At 42.0% G+C, this 22,291-nt stretch overlaps 1 protein-coding gene across 2 annotated transcripts; it reads left to right on the top strand.

Moving 5' to 3' along the window:
* Positions 1 to 4,726: 4,726 nt before the first annotated feature.
* TOP3B (DNA topoisomerase III beta) lies at positions 4,727 to 19,433 on the top strand. 2 transcript variants are annotated; one of them, XM_062590309.1, is made up of 18 exons: positions 4,727 to 4,760; positions 5,037 to 5,211; positions 5,920 to 6,051; positions 6,979 to 7,085; positions 8,152 to 8,226; positions 9,168 to 9,364; positions 9,813 to 9,969; positions 11,041 to 11,154; positions 12,062 to 12,152; positions 12,468 to 12,622; positions 12,861 to 12,966; positions 14,302 to 14,448; positions 15,012 to 15,185; positions 16,021 to 16,149; positions 16,423 to 16,572; positions 16,977 to 17,077; positions 17,255 to 17,456; positions 18,908 to 19,433. In XM_062590309.1, exons 2-18 carry the CDS (start codon positions 5,142 to 5,144, stop codon positions 19,387 to 19,389), a joined length of 2,589 nt encoding a protein of 862 aa, XP_062446293.1. In that variant the 5' UTR covers positions 4,727 to 4,760; positions 5,037 to 5,141; the 3' UTR covers positions 19,390 to 19,433. The 2 variants fall into 2 exon arrangements, with proteins under 2 accessions (XP_062446293.1, XP_062446294.1); XM_062590310.1 differs by lacking the exons at positions 11,041 to 11,154; positions 12,062 to 12,152; positions 12,468 to 12,622.
* The last annotated feature ends 2,858 nt before the right edge of the window (positions 19,434 to 22,291 follow it).

Below are 22,291 nucleotides of genomic sequence, written 5' to 3'. Positions count from 1 at the left end.
TGAAACTGCCCCCAGTGCAAAGATACCCAGTGGTAGTTCCCCAGTGCTGGGGAGCTAAGTCTCAGCCAATTCTGCTTATTTCCCCAGGAGTTTCTTTCCAGGGGAATGAAGTGCCTTCTGGAGCTGAGTGCTCACCAGAGGGGTGATGGGGTCAGCAGAAGGGAATTTTTAGAGCCTCCTCAGAGTCATGAGAAGTGCTTCTAAAGAAAGAGCTGGTAAGCCTGAAATAGCAATAACACTGCAGTGCAGTAAGAAGAAAAGTCCCTCAAAAGGGCATACTCTTGGTGTCCCGATCTCTGAGATTCTCCCAGATGCGTGGCCTGGTTGTCACAGTCAGGCTCAAGGAAAGAGTAATCTGCCTGCCAAAGGGCAATGCATGAGCAAAAGTTTGTTTTTTTCCATGTAAAATACGATGCAGCTTGGAATAAAGTGAATTTACAATGTCCTAAAGTCACATGCTAGTGTGGCTCTAGAGAAAGTGAGGGGAATGTAGTAAAACTGGCATCTCTGAAGTATTACTCTCAGCTTCCCTTCTCCTCCTCTCCATGTAGAGTGCATTTCCAGGAGCCTGGCTCCAGTGACAGCAACGAGCTGCTGGCGGAACCCACGAAGGGGGTGGCCACCATCTCCCTTGCGCTGGCACTGCTCTCTAGCGGACAATACGTGCCATAGACCACGCCAGGACCGCTTCTTGTGTGAAGATGCATTTTAGAGTTGCATTACAGGGTCTGGGGCCAGCTCAGCTCATTTGCAGGGCATAGCCAGGCAGTTATTCCCCATCCTGTCAACTCGTGCCTTGGGACTTAGTGCCAGTGGTTTGTTGCATCATGTTTGTCCAATACCTTGTTTATTGACACCCTATCTTGCCTGGAGTATCCCCCATACAAACTATCACTTAAAATCCTCTGCGCAAGCCAATTCATGGGCATTGTATGGCTAGAGGGAGACTCTGAGGGTAAATCTTCTCAGAGGAGCAAGTCCGCAGATCAAGGCCCTGGGCTGCAGGGCTCCTGCCCCCAGCCTGTCTCAGATAGGAGCTGGGGGCACGGAGCCAGGAACGCTTGTCAGATCAAATTACTGGCTAAGGGCGGCATTTCCTATAGCCATAAAAGCAACCTGAGTGAATACAAGGGCATAAAAAGGGGAGGGGGAGGTGAGGGGTTTTCTTGGTTTTGTTTAACTTGTCATCTGGGTCTGTTCAGTGTTGTCCCTGGAGAGAGTGACAGGGCAATCAAAGGCTGAGGACCTCCTGCCACAGTCTTGGAAGTCGAACAAGCAGGGGAGAGATGCAGAGGTCTGGTGACCAGCCAGGAAAATTGAGCACTGAGGAGAGAACCAGAAGTCCCATATTTATTCTGATCTGGGATTTAACCCTTAATCAGCAATAATTTGTTAGCCCTCTTTTCCCTCCCTTTCGGTGTGCAGGCCAGCTCTGTTGCCTACATGTCTGGTTTAGCAGCATGTGTTTTCTCAGGGTCCTTGGAAGGAAGCACAACCTGCTCGCACCTTGCAGAGCTCCCTGGCTGATGTTAGATATGCTGTTCAATTTAATGGTCTGGTGACCTGCCAAACCATACTAGAAAAGCTGGATGCTCCTAGGCTCCTAAGGTGTGGAATTTGGATGTTACAGAAACCTTCCAGAAACCAGTGCTTGTCACACTTGTTTGGGGACAAAGACCACAGTCAGGTTTCAGGGATGTGGCAGGGTACTCGAGAGCACAAGACCTGTGTAGATGGCCTCTGTCACTGTAGGCTGGCCCTGCTGTCTTCCTCCCACTGCTGGGTCATGGCCTGCAGGAACTGTTCACACCAAACATGCATGGGGGAGAGTATGGAGACATAGCTTTTGCTTCTAGGGAACACAAGAATCTGTTACACAGGATTCGTAACACATCAGACTTCACGCAGCACAGGGGCAGATCTGCAGGGTTGTCTCAGATACGGCAAAGCCTTCAAGCAAGCAACCAAAAAGGAAAGGTGACAGGGATGCCACGACGTCGCAGCTCACTCTCACTATATGAGGGTGGTGGCACCAGGCTCTGTGATTCTCTGTGTCCCTAGTCTCGGTGATCTGGTCCTTTCTGTAGCTGAGGGAATGATGCAGCTCCGCTCCGGAAGAGTATGAGTTGGGTGAGTGAGATCCTGCAAATGAGTTTCTAAAACTGTCTTGTTCTCATTGGGAATGCTTTAAAGGGATTAGCGTGACCTGATGCCCCAATGTACTCCACAGGTTAGATTAAGGAGGACTGGCATTCCTGGACTGTGTGGAAGCCAGGGCTTCCTTCAGGCCATGAAAATCCTTGTGTGGCCCAACAAACCAGCTACACTAGTTTATGTGCTACCAAAAAGACATACAGGGACTTCAGCTGCCCACAGACTCTCTGCCACGTATCTGAGAGACCTGATTGCCCTTTCACAGGTGAGTGTGGGTTGAAGTGTGCAACTTGCATTGCACATTACAAAAGAAAAGAAATGTTGTTGGATTTTGTAGAGGGTTTTTAGTAGAGGAAATTGAAAAATATGTATCTGACATATCTGAAGACTTAGTTTTAACTTGCATCCTGATTATTCCAGATGTTCCCCAGATGTCAAAGGGAACCAGTCATTGAAACAGAAGAACATATTTGTTTTAACAAGTTCTAACTTCAGAATTGCCAAAAAATAAAAAGCCCTGGATTGGTTTTGATTTTTCTTTCACAAGTAACTTTAATATTTATTAATTATCTACTAGTGTCATTGAAGGTGAATTTGTTCCTTTTTATTCTAGACAGTGTGATGACGATATACATGCTGTTCCTGGCTGCTTCCCAATCTTTTCTCTCTGGATTTGCATGGTATCTGAGCAACTCTTGGAAAGAAGAGCTATAAACATTGGGAATGAGATGTGCGCTACAGGGGTAAAACTAGGGAGTGGAGCTCCTGCACAAAGGTTTTATAAAGCTCATCTACTTGGGGCTTCACTCTTCAGCACTTCACCTGACTGAAACATTTCAGGGCGTGTAGAAGAGGCTGTACAGAGGCTGAAAGCTGCCCCGATCCGCTGATAAAACCTCCTTAGCGGGGCCCAGCATCCTTGGGGACGGCAGTGAGGGAGGAGGGCCTCTGCTGCCCCTGTGCGGCCCTGGAAAAGGGCCTGGCCTGGAGGGGGGCGAGAGCTGGCTCCGGACACCCCTCTGCCCCGAACTGAAGGAATGGGAGGTGAACGGTGTGCTTGTACCCGGGCTGCCTCTTCCCCTTCCACTCCCTTCCTCTCTTTCTCTCTATTCTAAAGGAGCAATCAATGTCCAACTAAAATTTAACAAGGGAAAATGCATTTTTTCACAAATTTTTGATATAAATCCAAGATTTTTCAGAACTCAGGATTGATGTGCAAGGAAATCAGGTGGCTCCTAGCAGTCCTGGGACAAATTTCTTTGCATTGAAGGAGTTGGTGTTCGTGACAGAGACTATTTATACTGCGAGTCTGAGTTTATGGAAACTAGAAAATGAATTATGGGCTCTGCGCAGTTGCACTGGTTTAACATAAGTTACTTGAATAAAACAGACTCAGCTTTTGCACATGTATTTTCTTATAGGAGTCTGATTACATCCATTTTGTTTGTACATTTGATGACAACCAAATTTAAAGTCAGAGGGAGAAATCAGTTAATAGTTGGACTCATCTACGGGAGTGAGTACAAAACTGGCTTTTTGGTTCCAGTGGCAGAACTTTGTGCGTGGATTGGGAGAAGCGAACACTGGCACTAACTTTTTCTGGTGCTTTGGTGTCCGGTTAATATCTAACATCAATTCCCTACTGTGAACTTATGTATTTCCTATTGCTATTGGGAACTGTATTCACATGCTTACCGTGAGGATCACCAAAGCGTTTAGAAACATTCCTGTTCAGCCTGTTAGAGGAATAGAGTTTATTTGTGCAAGAGGACAGGACAGGGATCAGAGAGGTGCGTGCGCACGTGTGCAGCTGCCCTCTCCTGGGCCGAGGCCGCCCTGCCCAGGTGCCCTGCTGTACGGCGCTCTCCTTTGAGGTCAGTAATTTTCATTTATTATGACCGAAATTAAGGTTTTGAGTGAGAAAGTACTATCTTCACTGCTCTATTCAATTCCCCTGCATGGAGTTTAAAACAGAGATGGAAATGTGGGTTGTAATGGGAAAGGGGGTTATTAGAAACCCATAAATAGGCTTGATTTCTCAGATCATGTTTGATTATTTACACTTTTTGAGGCGAAGCCAGCAGCAGAGTCTCTGTAGCTCTCCATTTCCCTCATGGAGACCTCACTCTTCTCGGGCTGCTTTTGCGGCAGCGTATAAAGCGGTTTTTACGCCGTGCAAAAAGCAGGATAACGAAGGGGGAGGCCGCGACTGCCGCCCGCGTTCCGGCTCCGCGCTCCCGGCGAGCCGCGCAGCCCCGCGGAGGCCCGGCTCCCGCTGCGGGGGGCGGCGGGCAGCGCCGGGCTCCGCAGGCCCGTGGCCCGGCCCGGCCCGGCCCGGCCCGCGCGCCGCCGCGGCTCCCCGGCTCTTCCGGCACCGCCGGAGCGGCCGCCCCGCGGGCGAGGGCGGGCCCGGGCCCCTCTGCCGCCCCACGGCCCCCCACACCGACCCCGCTTCCCCCTCACACGCGCCCCGCCCGGCGGCGCGGCGGGGGGGGAAGCGCCGCGCCCGCCCTTTCCCGCTCCTCCGCCGGGGCGGCGCTGCCCGCCCGCCGCCTTCCGGCTCCCTGACCCGGCAGTGCAAGCGCAGGCGATGGCGGCTCGCGGAGGTTGTGGCGCGGCGGCGGCGGCCGGGGCGGGAGGGGAACGGAGCGGAGCGGAGCGGCCGCCGCGCGCCTCGCCTCGGCGGGGCCGGGCCGGGCCGGTTCCCGCCCCGGGCGGGGCAGCGCAGCGCCGCCGCCGCCTCCCCGCGGGGGACTCGAACCGGCGGGCGCGGGCGCCGGGAGGAGCTGCGGCGTGAGGCGCTGCCGCGGCTCCTCGGGCTCGTCTCTCCCCCCGCGGGCGGTTCCCCGCGGTAAACGCCGTTTTTCGGTCTCTCTCCTCAGGCTGAGACGTGGCGCCGCGGGAGCAGGTTCGCGTCGCTGAGCGGAGCGCTGCGGCCTCCGGGAACGCCGGGTCGAGCGGCGCCCGGCGGCGCGTCCCCGGCGGCGATGAAGACGGTGCTCATGGTGGCCGAGAAGCCCTCCCTGGCTCAGTCCATCGCCAAGATCCTCTCGCGGGGTAGGGGGGAAGGCCGCCGCCCGCCGCCCCGTACCGCGCTGCCGGCCTGGGCGCTGTGCCGGGCCGCACTGAGGAAACGCGCCGCAGCCGGGCAGGGCCGAGCAGCGCGGCCGCGGGCGGAGCGGGGTGGGAACGCCGCGGAGAGCCGCTCCGACGGCCCTGGGGCGGCCGCCCCGCGGGCGCCGTCCTCGGGCGGGTTCCAGCGCGTCAAGTACCTGCCCGGCGAATAAAACGCCACGTTTTGGTTGTTCTTATCTGCTAACACCTGTTCAAGAATGAAAGAGCCCGCTTTTATTTTACGTAGCAGCAGTGTGCGTTAATGCAGTTTTTAAAAAGCGCTGGTTAAGTAGCAAGTTGTTATTCCGACATTTTTTTAAGAAATATTTTATGAACCATGTGGAAAACAGAATGAGTATGGCTGTTCTGATCCAGAAAAGAAGCAGCCTTTTTGTGAGGATTTCCTGGTCAGAAGAAAAACACAGGGGAGATTCTTGATAGTTTCGACTGAAAAGGAAATCCCATAAGAAAGGGCCAAAGTGATAATTGGCTGGAGAAGAACTTGGATGAAGAGTAGAAGCCTGTAGTCGGAAAGATCATAGCTGTGAGATCCAGAAAAAACTGCAAGGGGGTTAATTTCACAGGAAATAGTGCTTCTTTGAATTGTTTGTTTGTTTTATCCTGTTGATATTTATGTTCTTATTCTCACAGGAAATATGTCTTCTCGCAAAGGCCTGAATGGTGCCTGTTCTGTGCACGAGTACACTGGATCATTTGTAGGGCAGAGTGTCCATTTCAAGATGACATCGGTGTGTGGTCATGTGATGACTTTGGATTTCATAGGTATATGTCTGTTCATAACACTTTTTAACAGATATGACTTGCAAAACTGTCTGGGACATATAATGGAAAAATACAAATTGTGAAAGTAACTCAGAGTGATAGAGAAGATTAGAGAGGAAATGAGGATGAAGGGTTCACTGATGGTCAGCAGTTCTGATTTTTGTTTCTAGTTCTGTAGCTGACTTCTTGTATGACTGCCTTAGGCAGAATACTTATCTTTTCTGAGTCGCAGTGATGTTACCAGAAAATAAAGGAAGATGAAGCTCAGCTTGCTAGTTGCCTGTAAAAATGTTTTGATGTTCTTGGATGAAAGATAATTAAGGAATGCAGAGCCTAAAGGGGGACTGTTTAAAGTATCATGATGTATTATGGTAGAGTAGGGAAATGATAAGTGTTATGAGCAAGGGTTCTTGTCACTAACTTGCTTTGATGTGTTGAAGTAGCTGTGTGACTATTTCCTCTAATGCGAACTACCTCACAAGTTTTATGAGGACTAACTTGAATCGTTTACACAGTATATTAGAGAGGCACAGCATCACGTAATTGCTGAATAATATTATTAACTGTTACTTTAGTGATACAGAAATGAGCAAATGCACTGATACTACAAGATCACACGCGACGCTCTGTGACAGGCATTTTTTTTTGTAGGGCTGAGACATAACTGGCCATATGTAATGAACTGTAAAATAGACTGTAACGTGCACGTTTTATGTGCATGGTGAAAACAAGGAAAAAGCTCCTTCCTTTGGCCAAGTCAGTTGGTTGTACTAACAGAAGGTATTTTAACAGCTCGTTATTGTTCCTGAAAGTTGCCTAGCATTTTTTTCCCCCTTCAGATGTCACGTTTCAAAGTAATAGCTGCAATTCTCATAAAGAGCTAAGGACTTAATTTATAACTTTCACTAATATACCTCTATTTTTCAGGAAAATATAACAGCTGGGACAAAGTGGATCCAGCAGAACTTTTTAGCAAAGCCCCTACAGAAAAGAAAGAAGCTAATCCCAAGCTGACCATGGTGAAATTTTTACAGGTATTCTCTCTTATGAGATACATTCCATCTTGAGGCATTCATCAGCTCTATTCTTCTTCTGTTGGATGCAAAGCAATGAGACCTATTTTTACTTTACCAAGAAAAATAAGTGAAATTATTCTGTGATTGAGGAAAGCACAAAAATTATTAATAATTTTCAAAGGACAATATACTATTTTGCTATGAATCAGCCTTGCTTTTTAAATTTTTTACTTACAGGTTACGTAGCACTATTTCAGAATCAGAAGTGTACTCATCTCTGTGCTCCTAGAGTAAGAAGTCAGTTAGCTTTCCTTTACAATAAGGAATTGAGTCTGTCTTCACCACAGATAAGTTTTCTTTTGAAAGGTAATGCCCAAGGAGTCCATGTCCTTCAAAACATTTGTTATGTATCGTCCCTCTAACAAGGCAGGAAGGCCATCTGAATGAAATCTCTCAAATTGCAGATTGTTTACTGTTTGATTCTGTAGGTATCTTTTACTACTTCCCAAAAGTGGACAGAGTCTGGTAATGTGCCATACAATGCAGGAAGTAGCGTTTTGTCAAGTTAAATATTAATTACATTGGTCCTTAAACTGTTTCAGATCTTTGCGTTGTTGAATGGTCTGTCTTCTGTTTTTTGACTCTTGATATTCTGCTTCTCAAAATTGGAACACTGGACACATTACTTCTTAAAGCTCATGCAAGGCCTAGTTTGTAAATGGCTTCTTAAAAATGTTTGTTTTATATTGGTGACTTTCCACAAGTCCCTCTGTCAGAGGAAAGCAGTAGCATGGTTGCTTTTACAAAATAATACTCTGTTGGGAAAGAAAATGTTTATGATACAAAACTGATCTTAGTGTTAGAATTCCACGTACTTCTCAGATTAAATTTGATTTTGTGATACTTTTGTGAGCTAGGAAAGGTTTTGATTTTTTTTTTAGTTTGTTTTTAGATGTGGAAACTACAGCAAGGAAAGGTGAAAGGACTGAAATAATTATCTTCAGATTGAAACAAAAATCTTGCAGTTAGTGAGGAGAAGTAGCTGTTCTGAGTTGTTGAAGAATTGTGCTAATTTTTCTCACAGGTGGAGGGAAGAGGCTGTGATTGTATTGTCTTGTGGTTGGATTGTGATAAGGAAGGAGAAAACATCTGTTTTGAAGTAAGAGTTCTATTTCTAGGTTTTATACTACCATAATTATAAGCATCTGTGACATGCAGTACGATCAGTATGCTGTTCTATGGATATACAATAAAATTCAAGCTAAGTTTAATAGATTTTAAAGCCATGGAGTGCCTTGTTGGAAGAACTTGTGTTATTGAATGGTGAGATGTCAGTTAAAGATTATAAACCAATTTCATAGACATTGATCATCTGAGATGAATAATAAGATCTCTTAGATGTTCAAACATTCCAGTGTTTTGAAGATCAGTCTAGATTTCACAGCTGGAGTAGCTATTTTGCTGTCCTTGTAAAACTTGGATATCTCTCATCTTTTGTGCTTTAGGCAGTTAGACGCTTTTGAGTGTAGAGGCTGCTTTTAATTGCAGATTCATAAGGGGAGTTTGGACTCTGCACATAAAAAGTATGCAATTAAAATTAACAATTTTGCTCTAAAGATTTTTTTTTTGATATCCTACTATTAGAAGGCTGCATAAAAAATATTTTTTAATTATCTTTAGACAAAAGATGCACATTTTATCAGTTGTTTGCATTTAATTATTACAGTGTTTAAATGTAACTGTGCCCTGGCAATACTTAAAAGAAAACCCAGATAGAAACTGAAACATATTCACAAAAAGATGCTGCAGCTCCACTGGAGAATTTCCTTGCACTTAGCTGAAATAATGCTTCCCTTTCAGCAGCTGCTGTTTAATAAATAAATTCTTCAATCACACTAGTTCTTGATACACTTCTAAGTGTGTAGTCAATATTACTTTTGCTTATCAGTTAACATACTGGCATGACATCTTACTGAATGAAGAAAATAGTTACATGTTGGCAAATACTTTGTAGGGCATTTTTTTTTTCTTTAGAGAGCAATAATAATTTACACTCTTACCTTTCAATTACTTTTAAAATACACTTCTGATCTTCATTAGGTTCTTGATGCTGTTCTTCCTGTTATGAACAAACCTCGTAGCACTGAACGGACGATTTATAGAGCTAAATTCAGTTCTATTACTGACACAGACATCTGCAATGCCATGAATCACTTGGGAGAACCCAATCGCAATGAAGCTCTTTCAGTGGATGCCCGCCAGGAGCTGGATCTTAGAATTGGCTGTGCGTTTACAAGGTGATAGCGTAGATTACAAACAGTTTATGAAAGATTCAGAAAAGCTGCTCTGGTCTATTAAATATGTCTCAGAATGCTAGTGGCTAATTCTCCTCAGCACCAAACTGAACACTTTAATGCAGAGAAAAACTGACAAACAAACAAAAAAAAAAAAAAAAAGAAAAAAAAACCTATGGCTGTAACTGAGACAGATAAGCTATTATCAGCAGCTATAATATGTTTTTATATTTTCTTCCCTACTTCTTTGGGAATAAACAAGTCTCTGCTGAGGCAAAATAATTAGCTTTGTTAGTGTTTAAGATCTGATGATTTTTAGAATATTTTTTTCTAATACTTGAATGACTTGATAGATTATTCATATATATGTCTGTGTAAGTTCAGGGAAGTTATGGCTTTTGGTGGGAATAAATACGCTAACACACTTGTAACTGGTATATTTCTCTCTTAGGTTTCAGACTAAATATTTTCAGGGGAAATATGGAAATCTCGACAGCTCCCTCATCTCCTTTGGGCCATGTCAGACCCCAACACTTGGATTCTGTGTTGAAAGGCATGACAAAATCCAGTCATTTAAGCCGGAGACTTACTGGGTGCTGCAAGCTAAAGTAAGTTTTGCGTACAAAGAACACATATTTTTACCTGAAAAATTACATATATTCTCATTTTCTCCATTCATAAATTTGCAGCTGCTGACAAGAATTCACAATGCATCCAATTTACTAGTGTATTTTTATTCACTTCACATGTTTGTCACCACGCTCTCTAGAACAGATTTCAGGATGTCGGCTTAATATTAAGGTGGTTATTGTGTGCTGCTTGTAAGAGTACTTCAATGCTAACCATCCAAGCTTAGGCTCAGCCAGAAAGACTACTTAAAATAATTTGCTTTTGTTCCCTGGGGTCCTTGGACTGACTGTGTTGTTATTTTGAATCCAGCAATTAATTAGGCTGCCAACAAACATTGGCATTGCTGAATATTGGAATTTTAAAGCAAATAAAATGCTCATTGTGTTAATTGGCAATTGAGTCCACTGAATACTTTGGCAACTTATGGCAGTTTTATAGCCTAGCTCCTCTCCAAGCTCTGCAAACAACTCAGAACAGTTTTACTGTTTCTGATTGTAAGGATTTTTTTTTTTAACAAATAAGGGAGAGAAATTAAAAAGTTGCCATTTTTAGATTTTAAAATAAAAAGATGAAATTTGTGTCTACTATTGTCTGTTTTCTTTGATAATTCCCTTTCGTGTGTGTAGTGCTAGGAAATATTTGATGCCTGCTTTTGGAGAATTTCAACCTGTCATGATGGTTGGTTCATATTTATTTTGGTACATGCGACTTAAAATGTGATCAAGTTACAGTTTGCTTCTAATACAGAGAATTCATTTTGCTAAATCAAAATGATAAAGTTTTCGGCCTTGACTGTTTCCAGCATTACAGATAAGTATAGTAGTATTTTAGCTGTTTGCAAGAATAATTCCATTCAGTCTCTTGACCCCAGAATTCCAAGTACTCCATCTTTCTCGAAAACCCATGTGAAAAACAGTTCAGCTGCAAGTTTGGAACACTTGTGTCATAGCACAGGGATTAGGGTCTGCTTTCTGTATTACTGTTGCAAATGTGTGCTCTTGCCCTTTTAGTAGTATTGTTGGTGTTGATGACTTTTTTTCGTTCATTAGGTAAACCCTGAAAAAGAAAGTTCTCTCACTTTGGATTGGGATAGAGTGAGGGTGTTTGATCGTGAGATTGCTCAAATGTTCCTAAATATAACAAAGATGGAAAAAGAAGCAAAGGTGGGAATATTCACTGAGTGTCAGTAGAGCCATATTTCATATAGGGAAGATACTTCCTTTGTAGTGTGTTGGTTTCTTAATTTCTTTTTTAAGAGTATAGAATTTCATCTGTGTAGAATATCATCTGTATGTTGTTTTTTATTCCATTTAACTTTTATAAACAGAATAAAAGACCAAAGGTTTTTGATGGTAGTACATATTATGCTACTTTGGTCATCCCAACAGTAGCCCCTTTTTAATACTGACTTTGGAAATGATCATCACTCATGATAGGAAGCCTTCATTACTAAACCTGCTGAGAAATACTGTTCAGATCTCTCCAAGCAGACCTCTCATTTCCCATGAGACGTTGTATAAATCAGAATTTAATTACTTATGTGGCAATATTCCTGCAGTTAAATTTTTAATCATATACATGGTACAGTCTTTATAGCCAATTAACTTCTAATTCTGTTCTGTTCAATACTTGTTTGATAGTACGTTTGGATTTAAGTGCTTACAGGCGTCAAGGTTCAAAGACTGCATGAAGCTTTTAAAAGTCTGGATTCTTATAGTTAAGACCATTACTTGGATTAAGCACTAAATCCTTGTAGTACTGAAACTACTTTGAGGTAAATGGGAAGTAAAGATAGCGATAAGCTACCTTGCTGCATTCCCAGTTACGAGTGTCTCTAGTGCCTAGCAGAAAGGCATCTTAGGAATGTCCTTTTAGAATTTGCTAAAATTGTTTCCAGTCAGATTTTTGGAAGTAAAAATATATTGCAAGTTACTGTTCTAAGAGAACAAAACAGATAATGACAAGAATATGTAATGTTAGCTATGGAACATGTTTATAGACATCATGAAAATTAAATATTTACAGGTACCAAACTTCAGAACATTTATTGGGAAAATACTATTTTTCTAGGTAGAGTCTGTGAGTAAAAAAGAGAAGGTGAAGCAGAGACCGCTGGCTCTGAACACAGTAGAAATGCTACGAGTGGCCAGTGCTGCTTTAGGTATGTGTAAAAGTTCAGGTTTTCGGACTGGTTTAAAACAAAATATTTTCAGGTTCTCAAATCAAATAATCAAGGATACATCACATATATTTTTGATGGCATCCTCTTCCCTTAATAAATATGTAATTCTGGGGGGAGGGCAAGTTTAGAAAGCTTGTTGAGAGCTAAGTGTTGGGTGAGATCAAGGTGACAACTCTTGTAGAAAGGGCAGACCAGAGTTTAAATGCTTTGATAGAGTATTCTTTCAGATGCAACATATAAAATCATCTGCATGTTGCTGTGATCATGATTTTGTTTTCTCCTACCCCGTCCCAGGAATGGGTCCGCAACATGCCATGCAAATAGCAGAACGTCTTTATACTCAGGGTTATATTAGCTACCCTCGAACAGAAACTACTCATTATCCAGAAAACTTTGACTTGAAAGGGTGTTTGAGACAACAAGCTAATAATCCTTATTGGGCAGAAACTGTGAGTACATGAAGCTAAACCTGTATTGTTTTAACAATTCATTCTGTAGCCTGTGTTTTAGGAAATGTCATATCTGATATATGGTGATCTGTAGATCTGTGCAAGCAATAAATATCTGTAACTACTTTCATTTCTGGGCATTGTATTGTTATGGATTTGATCTGAAAAGTTTCTTAACCTAATGAGATAAACTTGTTCCTTGCTGCAGCCTGTTTTTTCTCTCTCTTCCTTCACTCAGGTAAAAGCATTGCTATCAGAAGGTATTAATCGTCCGAGGAAGGGCCATGATGCAGGGGACCATCCTCCCATCACACCAATGAGAGCTGCGACAGAAGCAGAATTAGGTAAAGGAAAACTTGTGTAGTGTTCTAACACTATACAAGGAAATTAGCTTTTTGAGATATAGGAGCCAGTCTGAAAATCTCTTAAGTTGTTGTAGAAAATGTAATTATTCAACTAGCAGGAAGGTGAGAGCAGATTTTATCTTAACTCAAACTTCTGATGTCAGTGAGGTTCAGAGCTGGTCTACTCTTCAATAATTGATCTAGAGACCATAGTATCTGCTAAGAACAAGAAATAGCCAGCCTAACACCAAAATGCCTACTTTCGCTAGGAGAAACTTGCTGCAGAATAGTAGCTTGCAAGCATTTAATTTATTTTATATTTGTGTTTGAAATCAAGCCTAAAATGCCTTTAAATTTAGTCTCAATTACTTCTTTTTTATATTAAAATGTAACATTTGACTTTATGTATGCTGTGATCCCTCAAAAGGGGATTTTATCATTAAAAGAAAATATAGTGAATGTATAATATTGTTTATTAGCAATAGCTAAGATTGTTTTAGAAAACTCACACCTGTCTTTCGTGAACCAGTGAAAATCTCTCGTATGAGAAAACAAACGTGGTAAAACTTTGAGTAACTGTATGGGATACTGAATGGTCATGTGAGATTTCTATATGCATAGCAAGATAAAATACACAAAACCCACCAAAACACAAGACTAGGAATTAGAAGCCTTGCTGTACTTGATTTCCTAACTGTAAATTCTGAAAAGGAAACTTTGCTTTGAAGTGTACATATATTAGTATTAATAAGTAGCATTTTACAGAGTGATCTCTTGTAGAACTTCAGGTTGCCCAAAACTGCAGTGGCCATTAGGATTCTATTTAAGGATTTAAATTAGGGAAATCTTCAATGGCACAAAGCAGTAGCTTATTGCACGAAGTCAGCATTTTGTTATTGTTCGTATGTCTTTAAGTGAGTTGTTTTTCTGTGTCATCCAGTCATTAGAATGCACTGCAAAATTAGGAACTGGGCTGGCTTAATGAGCAGCCTTTCTCCAAGAGCAAGTGCATGCAGGTGTTGCTACACACTTGTAGGAAGAGACTGGCACAGCTCATGTCTATGGTATCACAGTTTATGTCAGTGCTATTTCAGGAAAACTAGTTGAGAATGTGTTTAAGTAATACAAAGTTAATATGGTGCAGAGTTCTAACATATCAGAGTCTGCAGGCAGGAAATTTTAAAGGGGAAACTGAATGTACCTTTGGAATTTATTTTCTTTTAGGTACCAGTTTTTCCTGTGATACCAGTGGAAATATGGTGGTACTTAGTGCAAATGTTATGTAAAGCTTCAGAACTTAGGTTTTGCATGTAAGATGTTGTTGTTTATCCTCAGGTGGAGATGGATGGCGACTGTATGAGTATATAACTAGACATTTCATTGCCACTGTCAGTGCTGATTGCAAATACCTACAAACCACCATTTCTTTCAGTATCGGTCCTGAACGTTTTACCTGTATCGGAAAAGTGGTAACTTCACCAGGTGAGACTAATAAAGGAGTAAATGGTTAGATATAGATTATTATTCTTCCCTTTAATACATTGAAAGTGTGTAAAAGTGAAGTTTGGGGAAATTGTGAAGATGTTTTTGAGATACCAAGGTAGCAAATACCAAATCTTTGTCTTCATTTCTGTACTGCTGTTACATTTTCTAGCATATCATATTTTTCATGTAATAGTCTCAAAAATAGATGTAGTGCCACACTTGCATCGTGCTTTCATTCAAGTAAAGCATAGAGCAGTAAAACTCTTTTTGTACATCTGCCTGACTCAAGTCACTCACAAAATAGAGATGGTGCTGTGGAATAGTAGACAAGTCCTGTTGGTATAGTATTTCCTCAGTAAACTCAGTGTTATTCAGTATTGGTTATCTTCTATGTGGTGTGGCAGGCAGCTTCTCAGCTTTGATCTGTATAATGCCGCCCAGGTTAACCCAAGTCAAAATGAGACACCTTTTCCTTGTTCTTTTTCAAAGTTGTGGAGGTGAATGGGCTTTTTTTTCCTCTTTTTTTTTTTTTTTTCTTTTCTTTTTTCCTTCACTTACAGGTTTCACAGAAATTATGCCTTGGCACAGCATCCCATTGGAAGAGAGCCTCCCCCACTGTGAGAGAGGAGATGTTTTTCCAATTGGTGAAATAAAACTGCTGGAAAAGCAAACCAGTCCTCCTGACTACCTGACTGAAGCAGAACTTATCACTCTGATGGAAAAGCATGGCATTGGTAGGAACTGGCTTCGCTTACATTATCCTGTAGTACATCCGCCAAGAGGGCAGAGTCTGAGTCACTCCTCAGCTGAGTCGCTGTCTCTGTCGGTAATAACCTTTTGGTATTCATTTGAATAGGTACAGTAATGGTACCTGTTTCCCCTCAAACCGGAATGCCTGTAGCACCTCTTAGTGGACTGTAGATCCTCTCCCTGCATATTGCTTTCCCTTTCTTACTCTTATGCATAGTTTCTGGCTAGAGGCATCCTTTTGTAATCCATCATTGTCGTTTCTCTGTCAGATAGAGTTGATGTTGTATGGAAGAATGCACCCCACGTTACTGGGAATGTCTTCCTGTCCTTACAGTTTGCCTTGTCTTTGCTGACTCTGATAGTTCTTGGATATCTTATTACACATTTTACGACAATACTACCTCTCTTCTTTAATATAGCTTGCTTCTCCCAATGCATTTTCATAAACTAATGTGTTCAGTCCAAATGAACATAGTCTCTTACTCCACTGTATTTTTCCAGAGGAAGTGATTATTAGAATAGCTACCTTCACAATAGTAATTCTCTGGAAGAGGTGAAAGGATTAAGGTTAAATCATACGTTTCAGAATTCTCAGAACTGCAAAGGAACATGTGAATTGCTAGATAAAAGAGAAATCAGCAACTGGAAACTGGATAACAGGAAAAAGGTACCTGAAATTTTAAGCTGTTTTAGAAAGCACTACAATCTGACCAAAAAAAAAAAAAAAAAAAAAAAAAAACAGAAAAGAGAAGTCAGAAATGAATAATTCAATCGAAACTTTGTTTTGTTCAAGATGGGTATATTTTTTGTGTGTGGCAGGAACTGATGCGAGTATTCCAGTCCACATTAACAACATTTGCCAGCGAAACTATGTTACAGTGGAGAGTGGTCGGAGACTGAAGCCTACAAACCTTGGCATTGTTCTGGTTCATGGCTATTACAAAATAGGTCAGTTAATGCTCTTTTTTTCTTCCCTGTATCCTCTCACCTATCACTTCAGTATGTCAAGGGCTGTTGTCAGTGTATAAAGAGTATTTCTGTCTGAAATGACACATCTAGAAAAGTATTTCTAGTTTTAAAGACTATAATAGTTAAAACTTGTTTGTTTGTTTATTTTGATGTCAATTTATGGTCAGCTTCCTACCCTCATTTGTTTTTTTGGTTTTTTTTCCTTTTTTAATTGCTGCTTTTCCATTGCTTCTGTCTTTGATTTTCTGTTAGATGCAGAATTGGTTCTTCCTACAATCCGCAGTGCTGTAGAGAAGCAACTCAACTTAATAGCTCTGGGTAAAGCAAATTATCATCAGGTCCTGGAACACACTCTTGACATCTTCAAAAGGAAATTTCACTATTTTGTGGATTCTATTGCAGGTAAAACCCTTTACACGTGAAATTCTCTCCTACTGCTGAATTGTAGCAAAAATGCTAGTAGAAAATACTTATATTTTAGGTTACTTTTAAATGTTTGAGTTCCCTAAAAGTTGTTCAGGCCTGGGAGTTTCTGGTCAAATTAAGTTGTTCTCCAAAAAGAAATGGAGTCAGTCATGTGTCCAGATACTTACTTTAGATGTATTTTGTGACTGTCTAGTGGTGAGATTTCTAAACCTTTGTACTAGCTGAAGTTCTTGCCTAGTGTATTTGCATGCTCATTGCAACACGTAGCGTATTTAAAAAATGTTCCTAAACAAGGAGGAGCATTGTGAGTATTGATTCTCATTACTATTTCACAGGCTCATCAGACAATTTTACATCAATATGATTTTTCTCTTCTGCAGGTATGGATGAGCTGATGGAAGTGTCTTTTTCACCTTTAGCTGCCACGGGTAAACCTCTTTCCCGCTGTGGCAAATGCCATCGTTTTATGAAGTATATTCAGGTAAGTTCATCTCGTGCTTGTATTTTAAACTTCACTTACTGGAGGATATTGAGTAGAAATCTCTTTTCTGTTATTGAGTTTTCCATGAGAACAAACCAGAGAGCAGTCACAACTGGATTCCTGAAAGTTTTGAACTGTATTGTCAATACAGTTGTGGAGATTTGTGTTTATTTTCAGGCCAAGCCAAGCCGTCTGCATTGTTCTCACTGTGATGACACCTACAGTCTCCCACAGAATGGTACCATCAAGCTCTACAAAGAGTTGCGTTGCCCCTTAGATGACTTTGAACTGGTGTTGTGGTCATCTGGATCCAGAGGAAAAAGCTATCCACTCTGTCCATACTGTTACAACCATCCTCCCTTCAGGGACATGAAAAAAGGTAAGATTTCTGTAGACATACAGGGATCAGCCTCGTGTGAAATAGTTTATGTGCAGTCTATTCAGTGTGTTTTTAGTATTATCAATCAATGTTGCTTAATATAAAGTGCTGTTCAAATTAGATACCTAAAATTCGCATCAAACTCACTGATCAAAATTTATTAGTTAAGCTATTTCCGAACAATATTATTTTTGCCTTTAATCAGCACTAGCAAACACTTCCAAAGATTTTGTACATGGACAAAAGGCCAATAGTTTTATTGGGAATAAATGAGGAGTATTTTAGCAAAAATGGGTTAAATCAGCCATGGCAGTGAAATCCTTTAGGATATGTGTGTAAAGTAGTGAAATAAACAGCTTGATTTGAGAATATTAATTCTGAATAGTAAATTTCTGGGCTTGGTATCTCATAGGATTTCTCTGATGAATCCCTGCCTTACAGGGATTTAGTTCAAATGTTAATTGTCTTTGTGAAATTTCCTTGTGCATTTTACTGAGTCTGAGAGATGCTACTCTTGCTTCATTTTCTACAAGGCAGAAAAAGGATTAGAATGGTCAATTTTAAATTATTCTTTTTATTTCAGTAGCTCTGAAATCTAGTGAAAGCTTTTTTTCACTAAAACGGTTAAGGTTTATGCATAAATCAAATATTACAAGATTAATTGTTTTTAAAGTTGTCTCTAAAATCACTAATGTGGAAGGGTTAAAAAAAAAGCCCTTTACTATTAGTCATAGAACCATATTTTTAAACTTTTGTAAAACACTTGCTCAGATTGTTGGAGGGACCATTACAAGATAAATAAAACAAACTAATTTTTTTGCATGCACAGTAGGTGACCTTCCTAGCACTCGATATGTAGTGCAAGACAGTGATTCTGACAAGGTTAAGTTGCAAATATAGGGGTGCTTGGTATATATATGGGACTGTAGTTTAAGGTCTAGTCTAAGAGTAGGAAAATCCTGTTTTAGTACCGAGGTAGATGGTGTCAAATGCCACTGAAGGGTGTAAGAAGGGGTAAAAGTTGCAGTAAGTCTGTTAACTGTAAGACAAAACTTAATACTTAGAAGCTCTGACTATCGGGAGCTTTCTGGTATCTTTTTATTACCATTTTTTAAATAAAAATGTCTTATGCAAACAGCATATAGTCTAAAAATGAAGTGAAACAACCATTATATTTTGTTGAAAATTGTGTGTTTTCCTTGTTGACATAGTCTTACTGCCTGTACTGTACAGTGGCATTCTCTGGCAATTCTGAAAGCCATTATAGAAACATTTTGGAGCCAGAGGTTACTCCAGATCTGAGCAAAGGCAGATTGCCTTTTGTGGAGTGGTTCTGTTTTGTAGTGCTTTAGAAAACACATAACATGTTAAGCTGTGTCTCACTTCCTGCCAGATGGGCAGTGGCGGTACAGAGGGTTTCTCGTGGTCTAGTTTTACTCTTTTTCCCTCAGGAATGGGCTGCAATGAATGCACCCACCCCACGTGCCAGCATTCTCTGAGCATGCTTGGAATTGGGCAGTGCGTTGAATGTGAAAATGGGGTTCTGGTGCTAGACTCAACATCAGGTCCCAAGTGGAAGATGGCCTGCAACAAATGCAATGTGATTGTACACTTCTTCGAGAATGCCCACAAAGTCAGAGTGTCGCCAGAGACCTGCGACTCGTGTGATGCAGCCCTTGTGGACGTAGATTTTAACAAAGCCAAATCTCCCCTTCCTGGTGATGAGACCCAGCATTCGGGCTGCGTATTCTGTGATCCTGTGTTTCAAGATCTGGTGGAGCTGAAGCACGCAGCCATGAGGCACCCCATGCACCGTGGAGGACAGGGAAAAAGGCAAGGCCGGGGAAGAGGGAAAGGCCGGAGGCCTGGAGGAAGACTCAATCCAAAGAAACCCAAGGACAAAATGGCAGCTCTGGCTGCTTATTTTGTATAATGGCCACAGAAAAATAAACTTCTTACAAAGCTTGTTTCCATTTAGTTCATTTTAAGTATTTCTGATCTTGCTTTCTTATTTTTAGAAAAATTAAACACCTTGGATTGCTGTATATTTTGATTTAATCATTAAAAAAATTCTTCTGGATGGTCAGTTAGTGACTGAGTAAGCCTTTGAGCTTTCACCTGGAATTCATTTGCCCAAGCAGAGTTCACAAGCAGGGAGGGAATACTTGAGAAGTCTACCTGAGTGTTACCTGTAGCCACAGAAAGAGAGAATTGAAATATCCAGGACCTTTTCAGAGATACAAGTGTTAGGAATAAGAGCTATTTAAGATCAGTGTTCTGCTGCTGTAAGCATTAGGCATAGAACAAGGCTCATTTCATCTGACTCCGGATCTGCAAAAATGAGAAATGATTAGCAGCTGTCAGATTTTTAAATTGTGTCAGCAATAGCAAGAACACCACTTCAAATCTGTCACTGTGCTGCATAAGAGAATAATGACAATAGACATATAAAAGGAAAATTATAAATTGAAGGGGAGTATCTGTCTGAAACAACGATTCTCAAGTATGGCGCAGCCAAATTAGCATCTGATGTCCATTGGACATCAGTTAAATGAGACCTGCTCCCACTGCTGGAGGATATATGTGAGTGCCATGCTGCTGTTTTCTTCTGTGTTCACATAGCTGATCATATCTGATCAGCAGATCAAACACAGTTTATACTATCTGTGCCTCAAATTGTCCTTTTAGTGTTACTTGGCCTTGTCACCAAAAGGAGGATGTCATCTCACTTCTATATATGGTTTCATCATGCTTCTGTATGGAGCTGTATCTCCGCCCTGAATGCCATACTAAAGAATATATGTATATATATATATATATATATATATATATATATATATATATATATATATATTGTGTGCTCTCCTTTCCATCCATGTGCACACAGATAATCACAACAGATCATCTGATAAAACACGGCTTTTATCATCTATACCCTAAAAACCATTTCAGCGCTAGTTGCGGTCAGAAGGGAGAATGCCATCACGATTTTGTATGGTGCAAAGACTCCTGCATTTGAACATGGAATATGCACAGAGCAACCCGACACATGATTCACTGGCAACAGAAAGGAAAGACAAGGCCTTGCAAACGGTAAAGTACAACCCTGTTGTTTTAATTGGCACAGAGTAGGCATTTACTGAACATGAGAACAGACAAAACACCACAGCCCCAAGCCTGCTTCTCTAATCAGATGTTTATATAGTTACAGCTCAGACATGAGCTATGTTTTAATAATTAAAAGACCTAGATGTAGGTAGAAGTTTCTGTAGTTCATGTTTGTTTGGGTTTTATTTTTCCTAAATAGTAAATCTTTTTTTATAGTAAAAGCAAACTGTCTTCGCTTCTCCTTAGCCTGGAATGTGTAGCATTTTCTTGTCTTAAAAGTTCATCTTGTAATGTTTCTCAGAGCAACAGAGCTAAGCCTAAATGGTATTAGTTTTCAGGTGGCGTGTACTGGTTTTGCTCTTTATATCTTCTCTTCCCTCCTTAGCCTGCCTGGGTAGGCTAGGGTGGTGCCCTGAAACTGCCCGTGTGCTCAGCTCGTTTCTGCTGCTGCCTATCATCCTGGCTGGGATTTTGCTGTGATCTTTAGTGCGATAGACCTAGAAATGTGGGAATCTTGTCTCATTAGTCATTCCAAGTGGCATCTGAATTGTATGGGGGAACGTTCCTCTTCCTGTAAACACTGTCTTTATTTTGAAAGTTGCTAGGCATGCTTTTGGCTGTAAAATATCTTTATTTCCCCTGGGGTAAACTCAGCAAAGTCCTGGGAGAATCAACTACTTGTGTGTCCTGGTGGGCTTCAGTGTCTCCCTGGTAAATTCCACAGATAGTGAATTGTTCTTTGTAAGATACATCAGTAATTTTGCAATGAGCGGTGCTCTGTGGCCCAGGAGGAGGCAGCAGGGCACGAGGAGGTGACGCCGCGGCCAAGCGCGTGGGCTAGCAGTGGCTGTTCTCTGGAGCGGAGGTGACACGTGCTTACAGCTTTTATTTAAAACTTTGAACATGTGAAAGGCACAATCCTGGACTTGTTTTAAAAGGCATTAAGTAAGCAAGAAACTTCTTAAAGTTTCTTAAAGTTAGGATGAGCACTGCACACTTCATGTCTGTAGTTCTTACTGGAAAATGTTATAAAGGAATTGGGGCTTATGAACTAGACCTCTCCCGCCTTCGGTTTACTTTGCATTGTAGAAATTGGGGTTTATTTCAAACTGACTATTCAGGTTAATTTGACCTCTCTGATTCTTTAAAAAGCTCCAAATGAGGTGATGAGATGCTCTTCTCTCGTGTATTAAAAACAGTAGACAAAAATAATAAACCGGAGATCCTGCGTTTGGGAAAGGGTTTTGCCGCTTTAGGGTTTGACGAGGTAAAGCGACGGCACCGTGGCCCAGCACCAGGCTCCAGTGGAGCTGTTCGCCGCCCGACTGCATCGCAGCTCTGCGGGAGGGAAAAGGAGCGAGATTTTAGTGAGCAGGGAAGAGATCAGCCAAGTCTTTTAGCTGCCTGTGTCCTCCTGACACCCCTTTACTTTTAGAGGTCCAGGATCGAGAATTTGTACTACGTTATTTCCTGGGAAGGCTGCTGCCTCGGACACTTTTTCGGCGGCGCCACTGCAGCGCCGATGGAGGCCGAGCGGCGCGGGAGCTGCGCGGGAGCTGCGCGGGAGCTGCGCGGGAGCACCCCGTCCCCCCGCGCCCCCCGGCCCCGCCCCTTCCGCGCGGCGGCCACGCCCCGTCCGGCCACGTGGAGGCCGCCGCCCCGCCCCCCGCATTCCAGGCGCCGCTGCTGGCCCCGCCCCCTCCTGGCCCCGCCCCTCCTGGCCCCGC

Source organism: Rhea pennata, chromosome 17, assembly GCF_028389875.1.
Source record: "Rhea pennata isolate bPtePen1 chromosome 17, bPtePen1.pri, whole genome shotgun sequence".
NCBI classification, from domain to species: Eukaryota; Metazoa; Chordata; class Aves; order Rheiformes; family Rheidae; genus Rhea; species Rhea pennata.
This window is presented reverse-complemented; position numbering and strand designations above follow the sequence as displayed.

Excerpts from the sequence above, each read along its gene's own strand:
- TOP3B (XM_062590309.1), top strand. The coding sequence starts at position 5,142 with ATGAAGACGGTGCTCATGGTGGCCGAGAAGCCCTCCCTGGCTCAGTCC. Across the intron at positions 12,623-12,860 it reads ATCCTTATTGGGCAGAAACT|GTAAAAGCATTGCTATCAGA; the intron begins GTGAGTACATGA and ends TCCTTCACTCAG. Across the intron at positions 17,078-17,254 it reads GTTTTATGAAGTATATTCAG|GCCAAGCCAAGCCGTCTGCA; the intron begins GTAAGTTCATCT and ends GTTTATTTTCAG.